The sequence below is a fragment of the Stegodyphus dumicola genome, chromosome 3 (assembly GCF_044657685.1).
Source record: "Stegodyphus dumicola isolate Sdum_Otavi_A_Nest chromosome 3, ASM4465768v1".
In the NCBI taxonomy this organism is placed as follows: Eukaryota; Metazoa; Arthropoda; class Arachnida; order Araneae; family Eresidae; genus Stegodyphus; species Stegodyphus dumicola.
The window spans coordinates 232,761,101-232,786,065 of record NC_140770.1 but is presented as its reverse complement, the minus strand read 5'-3'; the positions used below and the strand labels follow the sequence as shown (position 1 = coordinate 232,786,065).

The 24,965-nt window shown below is 31.4% G+C and overlaps 1 protein-coding gene across 3 annotated transcripts in view; it reads left to right on the top strand.

The window, feature by feature from the left end:
• LOC118187104 (uncharacterized) overlaps window positions 1-19,226 on the top strand; it is a 149,362-nt gene extending 130,136 nt beyond the window's left edge. For all 3 annotated transcript variants that reach the window (XM_035357299.2, XM_035357296.2, XM_035357298.2), the window contains exon 22: window positions 5,474-19,226. In XM_035357299.2, coding sequence (XP_035213190.2) covers window positions 5,474-5,623 — 150 coding nt within the window. In that variant the 3' untranslated portion in view covers window positions 5,624-19,226. The remainder of the gene's footprint in view (window positions 1-5,473) is intronic.
• Window positions 19,227-24,965: the final 5,739 nt, after the last annotated feature.

Below are 24,965 nucleotides of genomic sequence, written 5' to 3'. Positions count from 1 at the left end.
AAATTTAATAAGTACTATTTTGGAAATTAAAAGCTTAGCCTTGTTAAATCTTTATTTTTTCAGTCTTTATGTTTTCTTAGAGTAAGGATTAGGATGAGGGAGGAATAAAAAGCTGATAACCATAAAACTGATTATAAACAATAAAATGGCTGAGGAAGAGAAAAATAGGTGGATTGAATTTTTGATGGTCAATGCAGAATGGATATCGGTTTGTATGGCTGCATGAGAAAAACAGATTTTGCATCTTTTTGCCAGCTAAAATTAGGGGGAGGGGATTTTAGCTTGTGTTTGATTGAAAAGAAGATAATTATTAGATTTCTGTAGATAAACTACTTATTTCAAACAGGAGAGCAATATATCTTTCAAACTGCAACTTGTGAAAATTTCCAACCATTAAAGATCTGATGGAATTTTCTGTTCATTTGGTTAAAATCTTAATTTAGAAAGATAACAATAGGTTCAAATTTGTATCCCTTGAAAGTAGGTTGTGTTGCGGGTGGTTAGTCAATTTACGACCTCAGTTTTGGCTGGTTGAAGGGGATTTATAATTAGGTCATTGCTTAGGAAGGTTTAATTGTCTTAAGGAGCTAATTATTTAACTAGGACATTTCTAAGTGACTTTTCTTTGGAGATTATGTAGAAAGAAAGTCTCAGATTTGTTTGTCATTTTGAATAAAAGGAAAAGAAATGAGAGCTGTTTGCCTTAATGTAGGGCATGTAGCCTGGCTGTCTTCATTATATCTCAGAAAAAGATGTGGTGGTCTGATCATAGATTTTTGAAGTAGTGACAGTGTTATAGAAAGAGGCAGTTGCCTCATTAGCCTACTTCCTAAAGAGGGTTCTTGCAAATTTGTCTCATTTTCGGGGATCAAGTAAAAATAATACAGAAATGGGAAGGAGAATTTCTCTGATGGATGCTCTTTGTAATTTTTTCTGGGTGCTGAGAGACTGTGTGCTGTCATTTGAGCTTAGGAGTATGATTTCATGGCTATAATTTTTTGGCTGGTTATCATTAGCTTCAAGTAAGAATGTCATAACTCTCAGCTCATATCCTAGACAGCCAAATCTTGTGTAGGATAAGTGGTTTGCATAAAGGAAGCAAGGAAGCAAAGGATCCATAACTTTGATTTGTGAGTGTGGCTTTTGAATTGAATTTCCCTTATAGTCTCATTTGTGTGTTTCCTCAAATTCCCATGGGCCATTCAAAGAAGGAGAATGTAACTGGAAGGGCGGTAGGCTTCTGAAGGATTAGAGTTTCTCCCATGAATGGTTTATTACTTGTGCTCTTCTTTTATTATTATTAATATTATTATTTAAATGGATGGTGAAATTTTATATTTAGATAGATTTTATATTTAGTTATAAATTATATTAGTTTCATGGAAAGTACTTCGAGAAAATTTTTGCAGGTTATCTATTGAGTGGAAATAGAAATTTTAACTGTTGAGTAGTAAATGAAATTAATAACTAAGGAAGAAATTTAGTTGTGCTAATTTTCTTTATTGTGTTAATGTTATTTCATCTGATTAGAAGACAGATTTAAAGAAAAACAAATTTGAAAATTTAATATTATATGTTCAATGAGTAGAAAATTTTTTGTAGGTAAACTTGAGAGCAAAAATAGTAATTTTAATGTTTAAGTTGGGTAATAAATTAAATTAATAATTTAGGAAGTTTATAGTGTCTTTTATGTAAAGTATTCCTGTTTTAATGATTTTAAGAATATAAAGGAATTAAATTAATACCTTGATAAACGTTCAGAAGATGAAATCGTTTTTGGTCCCTGAATCATTTGGAATTAAAATTTGTATGTCACTCAATTGAGATGTGTGTAATTTACTTTTAGGAATGTTTCTGTAAGGACTTGGATAGTTATCCCAGATATATTGTAATGATTATGTTAATCGAGATAATAAATGTGTTTAAATGTTAATTCTTGTTTTTATTTTTATTTATTTATTTATGCTGTGGTCTGCTAAGTCACTCCAAGCCTTTCCTTAGGGAAAACATGATCTGAACAACCAAGCCTGGATTGTTAACTGAGATAATAAATGTGTTTAAATGTTAATTCTTCTTGTTATTTTTATTTATTTATACTGTGGTCTGCTATGTCACTTCATGCTTTTCCTAAGGGAAAACATGGGCTGAACAATCACTGTATAAATTTGTGGTTTTGAATGGGAATTAATTAATTATAAGCTATTATGATTTTCACTTGTAATTTTGGTACCATTAAACTTATTGAGTTTTGAAATGTTATTTCATACTTAAGCTGAGAATGTTCAGTCACATTTAATATATGGTATATGAATATGTGAATTGTTATATATATATATATTAAAATTAGTGATTTATTTACTATTGTATTATTAAATATTCTCTGGTGTCTTGGTGTGATTGTATTTTTACTTGCATAAAGGTTTGTAATGGATTGAAAGCACACAGAACACACACACACACAGATTGAAAGCACACAAAACCGATGACAGCTTAAAAAATTTGATAGAATTTATTTTTATCAAAGAAACACTTTGTAATTCTGAAACTTTCTGGAAAAGTATTCGTGCAGCTCTTTTCAGCAGGGCAGAGCACAATCACAATCAGTAACTACCACGTCTAATTACTAATAACGTTAAACACAACTTTAAAGCTTGTCCAAAATGCGAAGCTTGCATATGGATCTCTCAGAAGTCCAAAGTGAGTTCTGAACTAACAACTGAAAACTGATGTTCTCTCCATTCTTATATAATTTTCCTCCAGCTGCCGAGATATCTCCAGTAGAATAGAAGAGAAACACGCCAATGTGACAATTAAAATCGCAATAACAACCTTGTATTTAGTGTACCTTGTATTTAATATACCGTCTTTTTCTGAAAATAAGACATCCTCCGAAAATAAGCCCTGTTGTGATTTTCGGAACTTTTTGTAAAATAAGATATCCTCCGAAAATAAGCCCTATCGTGATTTTCGTGATTTTTTAACTTTTTGTAAAATAAGACATCTCCCGGAAATAATCCTAGTTAAAATAATGTGACAAAAAGAATTCGTTAAAAAATGCTGTTGATTTATTAAGTATAAGTAATAATATGTTTAGCTTTCCTAATACTCGCATTTCAGAGAAATGTTTGAAACAAAATATTCCGAGAAATTAATTGTTTACCTCTACAGTTCGTTTTAAATTAATTCTTGGAATTTATCTTAACCAGTTCACCCTTTGCCTCGAGAGAGATACATTCACAGGAAAGGCATCCTCATCTGTTAGCGTCGGCAGACTCTCGTCAGGGTGAAATTTGGGCTGAACCATAACCCCGAGACACATACGACGCAGTGAACTTTTTCCAGCCCCCACAGAATGAGTCGAAAATCAAAAGGGGTGATTGATGGGTAAAAAATTCATGGGACAAAATAACTGATAGTGATGTTTCCAATGCACTACGAACAGGCTACTTAAACAAGAAGTATTCATTTAACAATAGCTATAACGCGAGACATGAGAGATTCGAACCAATGATTCAACAGGAAATGGATTTAGAAGAAAATCAGAATATAATTCAGAATTTTATTCATGACGATGTTCCAGAAGAAGATGATATGACTGTAATTGAATAAATTTAAATTTCTGTATTCTGTGTAAAATAAATATTAAATAAAAATATAAAAATATACTTTTATTTTCGGAAAAAGATGGTATGTACGCTAAATACAAGGTTGTTATTGCGATTTTAATTATCTCCAGTACTTTCAATTTCTCGAAATTATGGGAAGGCATAGACAGCTAAAATTACGTATAAAGGTCGGATGCGGTTATTATAGTTAGACAGGGGCCAGACACAAATGTTGCTAGGTTTGAAAACTTTAGGAGATTTTTCACCAAGTTTGGCAACAAAAATTAGTCCCCAAAACTACTGCTAGCTTGGATGCAGTAGCATCCAAGCTAGCAGTAGCTTGCTAAATTGCTAGCATCTTGCTAAATTGGTGAAATATTGCCAAGCTAACCATTACCAGCTACCATTTACCTCAATGTTAAATAATTTGCTTCTGTAATCTTATTTTTTTGACAAAGCTTCGCTTTTTCGAGGCACTCCATGTTACATTACACAAGAAATGACAGATTTAATTATAATTTCCCTAAAATGATTTACATATAACACAAATTTCCCAACAGCATTATCATGTTTCATTCAATATGATTAAATTTTGTGTGAAACTAAGCTATTTCTTGTATTTGGAAAAATACTGTTTATTGATATTATGAATCAAGTGTTTTCAGGATATTAAATGTGGAAACTAATTTAGTAAAGAGATAGCACTGTGTTAGTATTGAGAAATTCTAGAATCAATTAATGTTGAGGAATATATTTTTGATCTTAGTGCAAGGTAACAGAGAAGAATAAAACACCTTTATTAAGTTTTCAGAGGTATAGAATAAAGCACTTAGCTTTACTCTATGTATTGAATTTGAAACAAATATTTTACTTTACTTGCTAAGGTATTGAATTTAAAAAGTTTATTTTATTTACAAAGATAACATATGAATTTAGTAAATTGATTTTAAGATCATTTGCCAGGTTCTTGAAGAGGCATTTTTAGGGGGGCGGATCCGTCATCTTGATGTCTAGGTAATTAAAGAGAGTTAAATTTCATATCTTAGAACTCTGTATTTTTCTGTCCACATAAGATTCTAACAGACAAAATTTAATTTACAGAGCAATTTTTTTAAAAGTTTCTTAGCAAATTAGATTTAATTTCAAATCTAAATCATGGATGAAACAAATTCTTTAACTCAGTATTTCTAGTCTTGTACACATCACATTTTTACCGAGTGAAACTCAACTGTATTATTACCAAATCATACAGATTTTAGATTATGCATTTCAACGAAAATCTTTTTCCTTAAATATATGCGCTTAGGTATTTAAGCTTTCTTATATAACTATTAGTCTTTCAGATACCATCTAAAAATTATTATTAGAAATAGGTTGAAATTCTTTTTCAGATATATATATGCATTTTATTTAAAATGAAAAAATAGTGTTGTTTTCATAACATTGTAATAACTTGGAACTTCCCAGAAAATATGACTTTTCATATAAAGCAGATGAAACTTGTGTATCTCTCTCATTAATTAGCTCATAGGTATTTCACCGTTGGAATTTATCCTTTGATTGCAACATTTTTGTTTAGAATTTATATCAATATTATTTGTTTTCTTTGCACATTTGTTTAAAATAACATTTTACAGAAAAATCTAAGTAGTCTGTCGTTTAAAAGGAAAAGGAGGGATATTTAATGTCAGACATTACTGTGTAGAACAAATTTATATCTTTACATGCTTACTTTAAACAACACATACTTAATTTATACTTATAAATTTTATAAAATGAAAGTTTGCCTATGTTTTACAAAATATATAAATGCTGCTTTCATGTTATTATTCTAATAATGTGATAAAAAATTCACCATTTTTTAATAGGTTCTCGGTGTCCTAAGTAGTGCTGAAAGAAGCACAATCAAGAAAAAGGTAAAAGAAATGAGACTTCATCTGGAAAAATTGCAAAAAAGTCTTGAAAAGGAACAAAAGGCTAAAGAAAAGTTATGGAAAAAAAAGTCGGGAAAGAAATAGTATTATTTTGATATACTATTTCAATTGCTTTTAATATGGCACTTTTTCATTTGTATATAAAATTAATGGACTTTATACTTAAACTATTCTTTTATCTCATAATTACATTAAGTTATGAGTACTTATGGTAATTGAAATATATTTTACCTTAAGTTAAACAATAAATATATCATAACAGAATGCTATAAGGTATTTTCTTAAATTTTTTTTTTTTTTAATGATATTGTTTGTGATAAAAACATTCCAGTTTTATGTGATAATTGAAATCTAAGATTTTCTAAGCAACTGCATTTTAGTGAAACTTGCATGAAAGTAACATTGGATATTACACAGAAAGTTTTTTTTTTAAATTGTATTTCATTCTCATGAAATGTGTTTATAATAATTGGAAATCATTAATATAATTATTATCATTAATCAATTTTTATAATATTTTTGCAGTGATTACAATTTCTAAAAAACCTATATGTCTTTTTTCTTGGCTAAAGAAATTTTATGAAACAAAACTGCCTTTATATTTGTACTTTAATATATTTATTTGTGAAATGAGTAGTCTCCACTTTTATAATTAAAATTTTTGTTTTGTATTTCTTTATGGCTTTCATTTGAATTAGCTGCATATTCAAGACTGTAATTATTTGGTAGCTCTAAAATGCTTTTACAGACTTACTTTACTTAAAAGTTTTGTAACTGTCTTCGTAAATTAAAGTGATGTATGTAGTGTACCAGGTTATCAAAGATGCATTCAGTTTAGCTATAAATTGAATTTTTTAAGGGAAGGTGTAAGTAAAAGAGATATGATAGGTATTCGGTTTTTACTCCCCCCCCCTTCCAAAAAATAGTAGTTACTTTGTCAGAAAAATTTTGCCAATATTACTTTGTAAAAGGAAGAAAATAGTTCAAAACTTTATTTTTAAAATTTAGATGTAATTGTATGCATATACATTTAGACCTCGCATTAACATGAAATGGCAGTGTAACAAACCGCCTTTTATCATGCAAATTTTCAGAAATCTGAATTTGATGACAGTCTCGCTTTCATGTGATGATGCGAGTCTTTTAAGTTATTTGAAAACATGATTTTGAACTACAGTGAAACTTCACTATGAGTCATCTATGGTTTTAGATGATTTGGTTTTCCTCAGAGACAGATAGTTACCTCAGAGAGGTAGATGCTTAATCCTGATATTTTTTTATTTATATTCTGAGAAATTCTTATCACTTTCAGAGGTGGTTGCTGTGACAAGTTTTGGTGTATTTATAAACTGAAAAATGCTAGCAGTGTGCAAAATTACCATATGATGCTTTTTATTGTATACATTCTTAAGTATTGTTTAGTTAATCATTATAAACACTGAAGTCTTTCTGGTATTCAGAATATCTTTATAGATAATGCTGTAGTCCAGTTGTGAAAATAATGTGAAATTATTTTTAACCCATTAAACATACATTTTGCAATCTTGAAAATGTATTGCTTGTCTTATGCAAAGGTTTGCTGGTTTTAATAATTTGAAGGAATATTTCATTCGTTTTTATGGAAATGATTTAAAAAATAACTGAATGATATTGTTAAAATTCTATATTTCAGTTTAAATAAATAAGTAAATATTTCTTTTTCCTACTCCCTATTATGGTTTTTAATTTTTTTTTTTTTTCTGAAAATAAAAACCATTGCAAAATATTTCTGTTAAAAAACATATTTTGTATGAAATTTGTAGTTTTGTGTAAATTTATTAAGCCATTTATATATCTATTGGAAAGAGTTAATTTGTGGAAAGGATCGATAATAATAACTTCAAAAGCTACCATTTTTTGTTTTAAGTTTCTCTTTAAACCTTCTTTTTACTGATTATTGCATATCCTTTTTTATGTATAGACCAATGGTTCTAAAACTGTGGTATACAAGCAGTTTAGGGAGTAAGGTGCATGAGCAGCTATTAACTTTTAAATCTTGAACAAAAAACTTTAAAACATTAACCTTTTGGCATACAGTACCATCTACAGGGATGATTGTAACCCATTTCAAAAGTCCTGAAAACTATCTTGGAGTAAAAAATCTAACTCTCTGTCAAATAATTCAGAATATTGAATATCTTTCTAATTTTTCAACACTTTAAAATATTTACTATGCTTAACTTGTTCTTTTGGGAGAGGGGTTAAGATGTAAAATTGCTGCATTGATACTTTTCTTTGCCAACAATTGAAAGTTCTATATATAATCAGCAAGCCATTTTGATGTGGACAATGAGTTTTTACTCAATCTTTGAAATAATAAGTTATAACTTAAAGTGTGTGTATTAACACACACTTTAGGTTGAAGATGAGAAATTTCATGAAATGCAAAGTTTTGGTAAGCTTTCCTGCTGAATAAATTATTCCTTAAATCCTTAGCAGAAGAACCCTGAGGACGATTTTCTGATGTAAAAATGTTGCATGCATTTTAGTTTAATGAGAATAAATAATATATCACAGCATCTAGGTTGTCAGCATTCAGTGATGTGCTGCATTCTATCATACTATCACTTACATTATTAGCTGCACTTTCTATAGTAGGTCCATGGAAGCTGGTTAAAACAAATTTGGTTTGGTTTACTTGATTATGGCGTAGCACATGAGGGCTCTTTGCCTATAAAAATTTAAGCAGTTTTGTGTATGTTTCTGTTTTAATCTTCATATAGCCTGAATATTCACCCCAAAAGTTTACATTAGTTTTTTTATTTCTGTATAGGATAGTTATTTTTAAGTTTACATCACTTTTCTTTCTCTTATTTCTGTATAAGACAATTACTTGATAGTTTCTGACTTCATGGCCTAACTGAAGTGCCTGCATCTTCTGAAATGGCATTTGTCAAATTATCTACTAATTTCTTCACAGCAGTGAAAGTAGCTGTGTGACAGAACAGAACAGGATTTGTGCAATTAAATTTGATGAAGACACAGTTTTTTGTGGGTAACTTTTTTTTTTCCTTTTATATATATGTATGTATATATAATCAGCAGATTTTCAGAATACATTTAATTTTCTTTGAAAATGAATGGATCAACCTTTTCAGAATTCCGAACAATTTGTGCTTTGCTAAGCAATAAAATTTAATCCTGGGCATTAATTTTCGAGATAACTGTCTATATGAAACACAACATATATATAATATAATTTGAATCATTTTAAATAATGAAGATTATGTATATATGCAATTTCTCAAATCCAGAATTGTGAATCTTAGAGTATATCATTTTTTATGAAAGTCAGAACATAATTTGAGACATCTCAGGTGTCACAAAGTCACTTCGAAATGAGTTTAGATTATAAAGTGTAATGCATGCTGTATGTTAGTGGGATATAGTGGGTTGTTTGAAAACTCTTGTATAAAGGTCACAAATACAAATTCCTCTTAATTTTTAAACTGTATTTTATTTATTTTAACATATAATTTCCATTTTTTCTGCTGCTCTTCTCCAACATTCTGGGCACTACTTTATAATGGCTTGGTGAAAATAGGAGGGTGGCTTGTTGTAAGAAAAGAAAAAAAATCTGCCAAGGAGGATTTCATCTTCTTAAAAGAATCATATTTTCCCCCAAACATTGTTTATTGATCATCTTTTAATAGCATTATCTCCTCATAGATGGTAAATGTGGACTTCCTTTACCGTATCAGCAGTGCTCTCATTTGAAACAACATTGGAGCACATCATGTTGCACATGCTTATTCAAATTGTCCATTTTCAGTGCTTGTCTCTTCTTTTTAAGCAAATCAACTTCAAATTTTATTTGTATATCAAGGGATTAAAAATTTTGATCAGAAAAATTTGCATTCAGGTTAATTTTTTCCCTTTATTTTCCATGAAAATATTGAAAAAAATATGTAAAAACCTATTCAAAACAGTGAAATTTAATTTTTATTTTATTTCATTAAGTGATCATTATTATTTCCAATGAAGAATAATATTGGGGGTTATAACATAATTGTAACATCGTCAATTAAACGAGACTTGTTCTAGGCTAAATATTTACTTATATATATGACTATATACAAATTACATCATAGAAAAACTTTAAAATACATTTTCACTGCGGTAGAGCGTGCAGGCACACGCCTGCTGTTCTCTTTTCCACATCTCAATCTCCTCTTACTGCCACCTGCGAGTGGGAGAAAATCCCCCCCTTCCAGCCGAGGCGAGAAGAGGGTTCTCTGCCCCTTCTTTGAGGGTGGGTGAACAAGTGTTCTTTGGAGAAAGGGAATGTTACAAGGTATAACATTATGATTATCTAAATAGCTTTGCGATGCTTTTAAATAGATTGAAAATGCTTTAAAATGTAGTCGGGTAAATTATAAATGTCTTTTGAAATTTCCCTTGGAGAGCTTTATTTAGAAGGTACATTAGACTTATGACATACTTTATTTAAGATTTGTAATCATGATCAAGACGTACAGTCTATGAAAAGGCAGAGACTCATGAAAACTATTATTTGATAGCAATTATTCTTGTTTTATAAGGATAGGAATGAAAAAATTAATAAATCCCACATAACAACCATTTGTTACAGATTTGTGTGGATTACAAATCTAAATATTTTCAAAACAGCCATGCTATTTTTCCATTTTTTTAAATTGAAAGCTTGAAGAGGTTAATAATGCATGCATCAAATTATTCATTTATTACTATCAATTAAGATATAATTGAGGCAAAATATTCTCTGATAATAACTTCTAGTATCCATGACTGAATTCATGTTGATGTTCCAAGATACGTAATATCTGTACTTGACTTTTGATTTTGGTAGCAATGATGTGGGGGAAAAAAAAAAAAAATTTGGAAGCATCTAGTGTCTAATTTGCGTAATAAAGGAATTTCAATTTTGATGAGATTTAAAGGTATGTTTTTAGTTAATTTGGTTTTTTGATTTATCGTAATTTTGCATGTATAGTCTGCAGACATGATTTTATATAAAAAAAATTTCAAAAATCGTCAGTACGCACCATCGGATAGTCCGCGGACTATACGTCAAAAATTACGTTTTTTTAATACGGCAATATTAATGTATTTTAGAAACAAAGAACTAAGTATAAATAGATAAAAGGACTTACTTACTAATATACCTTCAGAAATAAAATGCTAAATACAAATAAAAAGCAGTGCTTACTAATTAATCATATATTAATTAATCACACATTCTACTACATTCACGAAAACCTTCAAAGTTCGATTTATCGGTATCAGAATTAAACAGTTCTAACATATTTTTGGGAAGAGTGTCCGAAAGTTCATTTTCAGCATCACTATCTTCACTGTCAGTGATTTCCTTGCTTTCACTAACAATCCTGGCTTTTATAAATCCCGATCAGATGGTTGACCCTTTAACACTTTTCCAGGATTTATCGACCCATTCGGCAACTTCAGTGTATGAAGCGTGTCTCATATTTTCTCCTTTTGTGAAAGTATGTAAACCTTCTGACATCCAGATCTACCAGCAAGCACGTATGTGGGACTTGAAACTTTTGTTCACTCTAATATCCAGAGGTTGCAGGATTTTTGTTAAACCTCCTGGAATAATGCTAAGTTCAGCACCGATGTTTTCTTTTTTTTTTTTTTTCTTTTTTTTGCTTCCGCCTTTACACTGTCTTTTATGTGTGCCCTCATGGGATCCATAATTAGTACTCCTTTGGAATTTAAAAAGGCACCTTCTCTCTTCTTCCAAACTTCTTGAAACCAATTAAGCATAATGTCCTCGTTGCACCAACCCTTTTCATTGCACTGTATTATGACGCTTTGAGGAAAATTTTCCGTGGGAATTGTTTTTCTCTTAAAGATTAAGAGCAGCTTCAACTTTGTGCCGTCAGCACAGCAGGCGAGCATCACTGTGATTTGGCTCTTTTCTTGTCCAGTTGTTGTTGTTATTGATATTGTTTTCACTCCACAAGTATTGACGGTGCCATTCGGTGGGGAACCAAATGTTAATGGAACTTCGTCCATATTTATAATATTTTTTAGGGAATACTCCCCTTCTGCAATAACTTTCCTTGTAAACTGAAGGAAAGAAGCTTTTTTTTCAGCTACGTCGTCCAGAACAGCCTGACACGTTGTCGTTCTGCTGCGAACTCTCAAGTTTTTACGACGCATGAAGTGGTAAACCCAATTTATTCCTCCCTTGAAATCCGTTATCTGCATCTCTGCCATGGACTTCGCTCGGAGACGGATTTTAACTGTTGAAATGGAGCGTCCGGCATTTCTTTGGTCAAGAATCCATCTCAGTAAATTTTCCTCTAAAGCTGTCCATTTTACTTTTCCGTGTCGATTGGATCGCTTTCTTCCCATGCGTTTTAACACATCCTTTTGTTTGCGCCAATTTCTCACCGCTTTCTCGTTCACTTCAAAATATCGGCCCGCTTCTCTATTTCCATCTTTTTCAGCTTTCTCAACTACCTTGAGTTTAAACTCAGCAGTAAAACTCCGGTGATGTTTCATCAATGTTATCGAAGATGAAAGACAAAATACGAAAACAAAATACTGTGCAACGTGTTATCCTTGTGATAAGTGGTAATGAAATGTGACCTTCGACCCTACTCACTCGGTGTTGCCAAACCACGCTATAAGTAAACGAATCACGCTTTTTTTTCGTACTCCAGGTACTTGCTACTAAGGCTCCTAAAAACCGAGCTGATGCATCAACTACTTTTCCCCCTCCCGGCAGTTGTGCTAAAGCAGTGCAAAGGATACTGGGATACAAGACTGGTTGTGCTAAGTGATTGCTCATATCCCGGCATCGCTTGATGCGCCAGCCTGGATTTTAGGAGCTCTACTTGCTACTACTCATTCGTTCTGCACTATGCTCTATGGTTTACTATCGATACGATAAATACGAATGTTTTCTTGGAATCTTGTGCTTTTTTTTTATATTTGATCATTGCCAGTTCATGACAGCATGTTTTTTAAATTTCAACGATTTTAACCGTGAACAACCAGCATATTATCCGCACTGGTGGATAGTCTGCAGCTTCAAAAATTCGCATTTTAAACACAGATAGTCCGTGGACTATACGTGCGAAATTATGGTAGTTTGTGGATATTTTGTTTTTTTTTATACAATAACACTTTTGAAACACTATTTATGCAATGTATTTCACCATATTTTGTAATCCAGTTTGAGGAAAATAGCATTGGTCTAGATGCCTTAACCAAAATTGATTAAAACATTCATAACTTTACGTACATTATTTAAGCTGCTATGCCAAGTTATGCAGCTGTTAGGCAATTTAATTAAAATGTTGGTGAATTTAGGGGAAAATCCCTATATACTTTAAATATATTTATAGACATTTTAATAACAAATTATAGTGATGACTTTTCATAATAAATCAGGGAATGCTAGTGATATAACAAAGGTTAAAAATTTAACCATTGTTTGTGGTAAACTAATGTATTCCAAGTTTCATAAAAATTTCTTAAGATTTTCTTAAATGACTGTATGTAATAAATTAATTGCATTTTCAGAGATAACATTTAAATCAAAGCAAACTTGATTCTCCTATAAATAAAATTTGATTTTTTTCAACCATTTCTAGATAATTTTGATTGATACAAACATCATTAAAAGAAACTTAACATTTTTTTAATTTTTTAAAGAAGTAGCTGTTAAGAGGAATGCTATATTGTCTTGTAATCCTAGATTGCTTTTGAAGTTTCTTAAAATTTTATGATAAAGGTTGAAGCTTATGAGATACCATTTTCATTTTAAAGTCTAGATTAAAAACAGAAAACTCGTTAAGGCTGAGTCACACATGTTGGCAGAAAGTTATTCATTAAAGCTTGTCAATGAAAAGTCACTTATAGCAAGAAGTTTTTTTATATTTTCCTTTGTGTGTGTGTGATGAAGAATGATCTCATGTATTTTCAGTGTTCTAATTGCATTATTTATTTCATTTTGTCATATTAATAGCTTTTAATATTATTCATTCATGAGCCTGCAAAAAGTGAAAATTTTTTTATTAGTAATATATGTGTATTGGAGTCATATAAATATTGCTTAGCCCAGTTCAGTATGAATAGGAAAAAATAACTATTGACTAACTATTGTAAGAAACAATAATAAAAGCATATTAATTGGTGAAAAGTCCAAAATAGTCTTCCACTGAGCTGTTATTTTTATATTAAGATGCTGTGACTTTATCAGTAAACTCATTAGGTAATGAGGAAAAATTTAGTGTTTTATGTGGAAATGTATTATATGCTTTGCTGTGTTACAAAACATTTTTAAAGAATAACATTAAAAAAATTTTGTGGCTAAAAGCAAACTCTGAGATATAAAAATTTAAAAAATCTTTACCATCCCTTCTGTCTCAGTAGGGAGCTCATAAAATCTGATATGTAAAAGGACTTAAATATGCAAGGTATTTCAAATGGGAGTATGCAATTTTGCATGACAGTAAAAGGTATAAAGCAGATGAACAATAAGAATGCAAATTATAAAGTAACTGTTTATGTTTTAACCCAGTTAAGTTTAGTATGTGAGTGCCTCATTTAAATTTTGCTGACATGCCATTCCAGGCTTATCTGATATAACTTCAGTAGTGGCAGCACTAACTTTGGAATGCAGCTTGTCAGAATCAGTTGAAAGTGATGGTACATATTCTTGATTTTTGCCAAAAAAGGCAATATTAATATGTATCATATCAAAACACAAAATAAGCTTACTGTATATCATTGGAAGTTAATGATTTTCAAAAGATGGTCTAAATAACTAAATTATGACATTCATTCAACTTTAATGTATTTCAGAATTTTCTGTCTTTCCCTGCAAAATTGTGTGCTTCATTTTCAAATGTGGTGTGTATTAGCATTTGAAGTTTAAAAGTGTGGTATATTCTTTCCATTTTATATTCATTTTGAAATTATTACCAACTGGTATATGAAGTAATGTGTGTTTATTCATCTTTTTTAAAAACTTCTGTCAGGTCTTCTCATAGTAATGCAATTTTTTTAAGTAAGTTTTGAGAAAATAAAGTAAGATAGTAATTTAACCAACTATATATTTTCTATCTGAATCAGTAACATTCTTCTAATATAGGAATAGGCTTAATTTAGAAGTCAAACAACAAAAATCAGCATTATATTTTCGTTGTTTAACTTCTAAATTAATACTTGTTCGGCGTGCTATTGTATCTTAATTATAGGAATAGGCTTTTAATGCCACTCGTAAAAAAAAAAAAAAAAAAAAAAAGTTATTAAGGTCCATTTCAAGTGCTTCATGTGCATAATATATTCTTTCCCATCAATGAAACTTTGTGTATAAAAACAGCAGTTCAAATATTTACATGTTCTCTTCAATTAATGTCTACAAGCTCATGTGGAACCTACTTCTTTAACTTCGAATAAATTCCAGGTTCCTTCAAATGGCAGAGAACAGTTGATGAACTAACCTTTTATGCCAAGTTTTTAACTGCTGCAAATGGATTCCTTTCAGTGCATTATCAAAAGACAGCATACCCACAGTAGTTAGCATTTTTTCAAGAAAAGGCTGCCTCGTGGAAATTTACAGAACCATTTTTGCTGCTAATGAATATTCAAAATATCTTTACCATACACTTCCTCCTCATTTCCTGCACTATATATACTTGTAAAGTGTGTCATGTTTGTTCTGTGACTGCGATTATGAGAGGTCATCAAAGTAAGAAATTAGTATCTGCTTGTTTGCAAGCCAAAATTTATCTGAATGATTTTTTTTGGTGGTGGTGGGGGGGCTAATTGAGTTTATACATTAATCAAAATCACTTGTTTAAACATTTTAGAACATTAAGATAAAATAACACAGCGAACAAATATTAATTTAGAAGTCAAACAAGTGTAGTTTGACTTCTAAATTAATGTTAGAACATGTTTCAACAAGGCCTGTCGAAAAAATGACATTACTTATGAGATGCCTTGAGAGTTTATCTTTTATATTTAGCAAGTTGGTGTAATAATTAATTAAATATTATGAACTCAATCTATTTCTAATTCTGGTCATATTGAAAAATTTACTTTTAAATCTACGATTTCTTATTCCCTTCTTGCTTATGTATATATGTATTAATGTTGACTAAATAACTTAAAATGAAATACATGCTGATGTCATAGTAAAATCATGTGTTTCTCAGTAATTTTGTGTGCATGAATTATTTTTTATCCAGTACTTTTGAATAAGTATTTCTGATTGTTGTGTGCTTTTTTATTCAAATAATACTGTGATACTTTTTATCTTGAATTCTCTATTTAAATAATGTTCTATACTTTATATACTTAAAGATATTTGATAAATGAGAAATATTTTGTAATATATATTATTCATATTGCATATGCATGTAAAATTAAGGTCGTAGTTCCTAACAGTCAATGATCTGGCAGTTTTCCTTTCCAAATTTTGAGATTCTAAAACTCGAGCCACATTCTGATCAAGTTTGACACATTTGGGACGGAAGGGGAATCATTGTTTTATGAAAAATTTTTTAGTATTTTTAACACTAGAACATCCATTGATATCATTTCAAACTGAAGCTTGTTTATCAGTTTGCCTCTTTTGCAAATTTTAGTACTTTCATGTTACTTTATATCAGTTTATATATATAGCACACACAATTGAACATTTTGAATTTAAAGTAACTACAGCCAGTTATAGAAAGTATTCACTGGTGTAATTTCAGTACAAAGCAAAATTCTACATTTGTCTGTTTATTGGTTAGGTGAATAAACTTCCTAATGTGATTTTGATTTCTTTTTTTTTTCCTGTGAAGGATATAATGTTAAGTTACCTTTCATTATGTTCAGTATGAATGCGTGACCTATTGAAGTAATGCGATATCTACGATTATGGAATAATTATATCCCATTTATTTCAAGTAGATAAGCATAAAATGTTTTGGTTTATGTTGATTTAGAGGGGGGGGGGAAGTGTATTTTGATAACTTTTGCTTGATCAGGGGAAACTAGAATTCAGCTTGAAACTTAAAGAGCTGGTGGAACATCTCATACTACAGTTTGCAGAATCATATAGAAACAAATGACATAATAGTTGAATTAAAACTCTTGCTACGAGACTAAACTAAGCTACGAGATTATTTTTTTACTTCAATATAAAGTAAAACAAACAAACAAAAAAAAAAAAAAATTATAAACATTACATATGGACTGTTAAATTTTCTCTAGGAAATTAAGAATGTGGCATTCAAGTCTCTCAGGAGATACTATTAGTGTCCTGCTCAAATAAAATTGCAACCACATTCTTTTTCAAAATTTTGAATTAAAACAATTAATAGGTTTTTAGGCTAGAATTTAAAAAAACTCAAATGACCCTCCTTCCCCCAAATAATAAAAATAAAAGAAGCACGAATGTTAGAGTAGAATTAAATTGTTTCATTTAAATTGAAAAAAAGTGCTTACAACAAGCACTTTTACAAGAAAATGTGTAGAAAATATGCCGAAAATGCTTATAACTAAATTGCATTCTTTTATGAAATTTCAGTCATCTGTATTCTAGAAGTTAGATTTTTCTGTAAAATAAAATACAGTCAAAAGTCGTTAATCCGGACTCGTCGGGACTTCGGCGATTCCGGATTATAGATCATCAGTTTAAATCTGGTAAAATGGCATGCAGAAATTATAAAATTAAAAATATGAAACCGTAATTTACGAAATAAAGAACAATTATGATCTAAAGGGTATCAAAATTTACAAAAAAAAAGAAGCTTAATATTTATTTGTTTACTTTATTAAACATTTCTTTCAATGTAAGTTGTTTAAGTTGCTTCGTTTTTTATGTGATAATACATTCTCTTTAATTCTATAAACAGACATAATTTCTTGTTCAGTTACAAAGTTCCGCTGTTCAAGTCCTATAGTTGCTGTGTCGAGAATACCGACTAATTTGTCAATTGAAATTTTTTCATTATCAGTAACCTCTGTCACTCTTCGCTATCGGAAGCGAATTATAATGAGGAGGCATTTGATTTAAATCATATCAGACAGAGTACATCGAGATGAAATACTACATTGAGTAAGCAATTATAAGCCAAATAAAATAAAAACATCTGCCCTTAAGATAAGGATAGTGCTGACAGATCAACTTCCAATTCATTGCATGCGGCTGCAGCGTTAAAGATAAACAAAGTTTAGATAAACGTTAAAGTGTAGATAAACAAAGGATATGCCTTTATCCATTTTTTGCAGATTAAGGAACATTCCACTTTTTGTTTAATGGACTCCGAAAGATACTTTCGCTTTGTATATCCTTTACATATTAGTAAATGTATATCGGAAATTCTATTTGACATAATCGAAAGTTCAAGCTTACTTTTATAAAATTGCTCTAACAGTCTGAAAAAAAATAATAATCCGGATCCAATTCAAAGATTAAGGAACATTGCAATATGCAACATTACCTGAAATAGATAATTAGATAATTTTAGCTTAGCTTAGCCCTTCCGTCCGTTATACATTAAACGCCCATTCGTAAACGTATTTTGCGCACGTGCACATGCAAATTCGCAGCGGTAAAGGTTTACGCGCATGCGTCATAGCGACGCATTCGCAGAAAGTTTGTAGCTTTGAGGTCCGGATTATAGATCATTCCGGATTATGGGTGTCCGAATTAATGACTTTTGACTAATCATTTTATAATTACGATTTAAATAGAAATGTAAACTTATGTAAATTACTTATTATAAAGCATAATGAATAATATTATTTAGGGATTATAACAGAAATTTGAAGATTAAATTGCAGTAAAATGACATAAGCAGCTGTTCTGAGGTATAAGGAAGGCTGGTCATTCTAGTGTTAATGCTTGTTTGGAAATGCAGACCTACAACACTTTTTGCGCCTGCTTTTGATAGCAGTATTTTCCATGCCAGAGATGGTGCATTTCATGTTATTCCACTGTTATATACAGCAAAGTTTTATACTAATTTTAGAAAAACATAAAGCACGAGAACTTTGGAGGGATTAGTATGTTTCTTATTGGTGTCTTTCCTTTTGTGAAAAGCAGATATATCTGCATGAAAATGTTTTTGTCACTGGTCATTTTTATAGTCATTATATGCATCTGTAAATAATATGCTTTATATTAATTATATGGACTTTTTAAGCATAAGTATTTTCAGTGAATGAATATTGAAATTATTTTATCAGTTTCTTTTTATAACCTTTAAAGGTGATCAAACTATGTTTCTATAAAAGTTTTTAATTTTGAAATAGCTTTTGAAACAACTTTTTCTATTTTCTTCACATTTCTTTTGAGATGTAGCTGATACAACTTGAATGCAGTAAATCAGGAAAAAATAAATAAAACATATGTTGGCAATTAATATAAAAAAGTATGTAACATGAAGAAGGCTGGTCCTTCATTCAAATTCCTAATTCTTACTTTGTATCAGAAGTAAATGTAAAAAATGTTTGTACATATATGTATGTGTATATATGAGATATTTTGTACAACTTTATATTTTGTATTGCACCCAGTATTACATAAACTTGGATTTATCAATATCCATATTATTTGTAAGGTCAACATGTAGTTGCAGCAATCAGATTACATAAACTAAGGTGATCCAATAATAAAAAATTGTAAAATTTATAGTTGAGTATATTTGATGTGTATTAGCATTCATTTATCTCACCTACACATTTTGGACAATTATTAACACATTAAATCCAGGGGATCTTGACGAAAGTATGCTAGGTAAACACGGCGACTGCCGCACCTCGTTTTTCGTCCTAGAGTGGGCGATATTTTGTGTAATCATAAAAAATTTAGACTTAAAAAAAATTATTTAAACTCTTAAAACAACAAGAGATGTTAAAAAAGAACTAAACACTAATTACAAAAAATGTTTTAAAGTGCATATTTGTGAGAAGAATCTAGTATTTTTTATGAGTGTGATAATGTTGAGAACACTCACTACGATGAAGAAGTGCATTGCAAAACTCGCATTTGAAGCAAGTCAACTTTCTTTTTTTTATGTGCCGCACAAACTACGCAGTTTCGTTGGGCATATAGCTTTTTGCCTTTATTTTCTTTCTGAATTAATTTGTGCTTTTTGGTGGTGTTGGTGTATTTAATTATGGCAAAGCACACTAGGGCTATCTGCCTAAGGGGAGGGATGCCTTTTGTGGGGGACTTTCTAAGGGAAACTGGCTCGTATACACGTTACACATGGGGAAAACCATTTGTGCTTTTTGATGACTAGCGAAAGACGTCCAGGCGGATCAATTTTATACCGTGGAGTCCATCGTGCTGAGTTCGATGTACCAGGTTGTGGCTCTTCAATGTCCATTAATTCCAGGTCTTAGTTTTTTTGTCAGTTGTAAGACAGCGTGGTAATTCTAACAAATATTTTTTACATATCAAGCTACTATTATACAGTCGAGATAAATCGTAGTACTATGACTCCCATTAAGCTACAGTAGCGATAAATTGTAGTACTATGACTCCCGCCTTTAAGCTACAGTCGAGATAAATCATAGTGCTGTGACTCCCGCCTTTAATGTGTTAATAGGTATATTGTTACAAGCCATTAGTAACTAAAAAGAGTGCCATTTTCAATAAAATACTAAATAGGTTTGAAATGTTAAGTTTGTTAGGTACAGTCAAAAGTCGTTAATCCGGACTCGTCGGGACTTCGGCGATTCCGGATTATAGATCATCAGTTTAAATCTCGTAAGATGGCATGCAGAAATTCTAAAATTAAAAATATGAAACCGTAATTTATGAAATAAAGAACAATTATGATCTAAAGGGTATCAAAATTTGCAAAAAGAAAAAGCTTAATATTTATTTGTTTACTTTATTAAACATTTCTTTCAATGTAAGTTGCTTAAGTTTTGCTTCGTTTCATGTGATAATACTTTCTCTTTAATTATATTAAACAGACATAATTTCTTGTTCAGTTACAAAGTTCCGCCGTTCAAGTCCTATAATTGCTGTGTCAAGAACACCGAGTAATTTGTCAATCGAAATTTTTTTGTTTTCAATAACCTCTGTCGCTTTTCTTCGCTATCGGAAGCGAATTATAATGACGAGGAACTTGTTTTAAATCATATCAAAGACGGAGCATATCGAGATGAAATACTACATTTGGTAAGGAATTATAAGCCAAATAAAATAAAAACATCTGCGCTGAAGATAAGGATAGTGCTGACAAATCAACTTCCAATTCATTAGGCGCCCGCCGCCGAGCAGCGTGAAATTGATAAACAGATTTCGGATTTCAAAACATACTTTCGCTTTAGATCCTTTACATATTAACAAATATATATCGGAAATTCTATTTGATATAATCGAAAGTTTAAGCTTACTTTTATAAAATTGCTCTTACAGTCTGCAAAAAATAATAAGCCGGATGCAATTCGAAAATTAAGGAACAACGCAATCATCAACATTAACTGAAATAGATAATTAGATAATTTTAGCTTATACGTCTATTATACATAAAATGCGCACGCGAAAACGTATTCTGCACTTGCACACACTCATATGCGCAGTGGTAAAAGGTCTTACGCGCACGCGTGAACGCCTCTGCGCATGTGTCAACGTGGCGCATGCGCAGAAAGTTTTTAGTTTTGATGTTCGGATTATAGATCATTCCGAATTAACGACTTTTGACTGTATTTGAAATTTTTTATTATTTACCTAAAATAGTAATTTCCATCCTTTTATATGAAGAACCTATTTAGTAATACCTGGACGGGCAGGTGGGGAGGGAAGAACAGAGGAAAACTACACACAGTTATCAAATGCAAGATATAGGTCAAAATATACTATAAGAAAAAATGCAGCATGAAGATAATGCAGCGATTTGTAAATTACAGTGTAAGTGCTCATGTATAAGTTTGTAAATGATTACATTTTGACCTATTCAAATGATATGCTGACAAGCAGTTTATAAAACAATGAACTGAGATATTATGGCCACAAGAGAGTAGCTGTTTTGTTGTTATTATGTTTAAAGAATAAACAACAGATACTAAATTGATACCTATTGTAGATAACTGCATCAAATGCATAGGTTCACAAAAGTTTCACGACATTGCTTTGGTACCAGAAGCATATCGGAAGAAATACATTGTAATGCCACAACTGTCAGTTACATTTAGGGATAGTGGTCCTATGAGGGAATAGATTTGAAAATCAGAGAAAGTACAAATTACCACATCATGTGAGAGCACATTCACAGTCGATGATGTATTCAGGAAGGGATATAATGGGCCATATACACTTCCTAAATTTTTTTCATCCATCAAAACTTTATAAAAACTAAAGGTGACATTTTTTGTAGAAATTTTCTTATTGAATGCGATATTTTGAATTGCCTAGTTTCTTTTTAATTAGAAGAGATCACTATTTTGTTAATGCTTATCATTAAAACAGTGGATGAATATTGTCGTGTATCCTTTAGTGAGTAATTATTTCACAAGATACACTCTTTTAAACTACATGCTACTTTTATTATATATACAAAATATATCTACAGCTACTCGCATTCCGGTAATTTTGTTATTACTGTGCATGCTTCGATGCTTGGCATAGTGCCAGCTTTTAGTCCAATTATGATATACCACATCGATCGTTCTCGATATACCACATCCCTCCCCCTTTATCATAACTGCAGTCTATCTGGGGAACGTAAAATTCTACTGGACCGACGCAAAGGTTGTGGCACTGCAGGTTTCTTTGATAACCTGTCTGTATCAGCAACAGGTCTGGTGGATGGAACATCTGGTACAACCTTGGACTCGGAGAACGACACAGACTCATCTGCCTGGTGGCTATTGTCTTTGGATGGTTCTGGAACTCCACTCTTATCAGGCTCTTTGGAAATCACGGGAGCTGGAGATGAACGTATGAACCCCTCATTTGTTACGGTTCCTTCATCATGCATCTGATCGACATGTCGTCGCCATAGTTGACCATCTATATTTATGGTGTAATGAAGCTGCCCATCCTTGGATTGGACGGTTTCAAATCTCCATCGTCTATCACTTTGGCGATAATTTCTTACTGCCATTCTATCTCCTACTTTATATCCTCAGCCTGCAAACTCGTAGGTTCATTTTCGAACTCTGTCTTCTACCCTCTTTTTGAGATCTGGTCTCAATAAATATATTCTTGTTAGAATTTCCCTCTGGAGCATTAGCATTATAGGACTCTGTAGATTAGTTAAATTTGGAGCTTTCCTATATTGCATCAAAAATGTACTGAGTTTTTGTCTCAAAGTTCCTGGATAATTTTGCATTGTTCTTAAAGATTGTTTTTCTGTAAACACATACCGTTCAGCCTGCCCATTACTAGATGGTTTAAATGGTGCTGTAGTTTTGTGTTCGATTCAGTTACTCTGTAAAAATATCTTAAACTCATATGAAGTGAACTGTGGTCCGTTATCACTCACTAACAATACTGGTAATTCGAATCATGCAAAAACGTCCCGTAAACATTCTATTGTTTTGAAAGTCGAGCTTGATTTCAATGGATAGGCTTCTAGCCATTTTGAGTGAGCATCGATGATTATCGATGATCGATGATGAAACGTACGCTCAACAATAGGTCCTGCATAATCGATGTGAATACGTTCCATTGGAGCACTCTAGTACTCCCAGTGATGAACTTTTACCTTAGAAGGATCTATTTTATGCTTTGCACATTCAGAACTGTTTTTGGAAGTATTTTCGATATCTTTATCTATACCATTCCAAAATACGTAAGATCTAGCAATTGCTTTTATCTTTACAGTCCGTAAGTGTCCGTGGTGCAAATCTTTCAAAACATTTTCATAGTTTTGGAATACAAAGGTGTTGACCATATATTATACAGCCATCTTGGAGACTGTACTCCATATCGCTTCCTTTTAATTCACCGCCGCTTTGAAGTATTTGTAGCAGAGGACTGAATTTTGCATCAGTTTCAGCTTCTTTAGCCAAATCTCTGGCTGTGATTGGAAGAGTTTCAATCTGCTGTAATTGAAAAGTAGTTACATCATCCTGAACAGACAGTTGCTCTGACTTTGTCGGTAATCGTGATAGAAAGTCAGCATTACCATGCTCGTTTGTTTTACGGTAAATATCGAATTGGAATGACTGTAAAGCCAAAGCGTAATGTAGGAGTCTTGCTGCTGCCAAAACTGGCGTGCCTTTCTTAGAGCCAAAAATTGCAACAAGATGTCTATGATCTGTAATTAATGTAAATTTCTTGCCTTTTAAGTACAGAAAAAAATTTTTTATCCCCCAAATGATTGATAAAGCTTCTTTATCGGTTTGAGAATATTTCTTCTGTTTCAGTCAGTGTTCTTGAAGCATATGCAATTGGTCTTTCTGTTCCATCAGGAAGTTTGTGAGAAAGTACCCCACTTAACCCTACTGGTGATGCATCAGTTGCCAATGCGAAGGGCAATTTTGGATCATAATGCATTAAAACTTTTTGTGAACACAATTCTTTTTTAATGTTTAGAAAGCCTGACAATCCTTCGTCCAAACCCATTTTGTGTTTAGTTAATTGTTATAAGGCATTTGTGATTGTCGCTAATTTAGGGCAAAATTTTCTATAAAAATTAACCAATCCCAAAAAGGTTTGAATTTTCTGGACATTTCTGGTCTTGGGACTTTTGCAATATTTGATAATTTTCATCAGATATGTATGATATTTTTTCATCAGTCTTATGTAAACCATTAGCATCAATTTTATGACCTAAAAATTTTATCTCATCCTCAGAAAATTTACGTTTCTCTAAATTTAATTTCAGTCCATGAGTTTTACATTTCTCGAAGAAATTTTTTAAAGTATTTAAATGTGTGTCATCATCTGCGCATCATCCATAAAGACCTTACACCCTTCCATTCCGTGGAACATTCCGTCTACATAATGTTGCCAGATTGCCGGCGCTGCATTTAGCCCAAACATTAATCTCTTACACTTATATAATCCTTTCTGTGTATTTATTGTTAGCAATTTTTGAGTCTCAGGGTGTACTTTCATTTGTAAATAAGCATGTATAAAATCAATTTTCGAAAAATGCTTTTTCCCACTCAAACATGAAAATATTTTCTTTATGGTCGGCAAAGGGTGTTGATGCGTAACAATATTTGGGTTTACTGTCACAGAGTAGTCGGCACACAGTCGTATAGAGCTGTCCGGCTTAACTACTGGTACTACCGGAGTTGCCCATTCTGACGTTTCAACCTTTTCGATTATACCCTCTTTTTCCAAAAAATCAATTTCTTCATCTATCCGGCCCTTTAATGAAAATGGTACTTGCCTAGCTCTGCAAAATTTTGGCGAAACATTTGACTTCAATTCAAGTTGAACCTCATAATTTTTATCTCT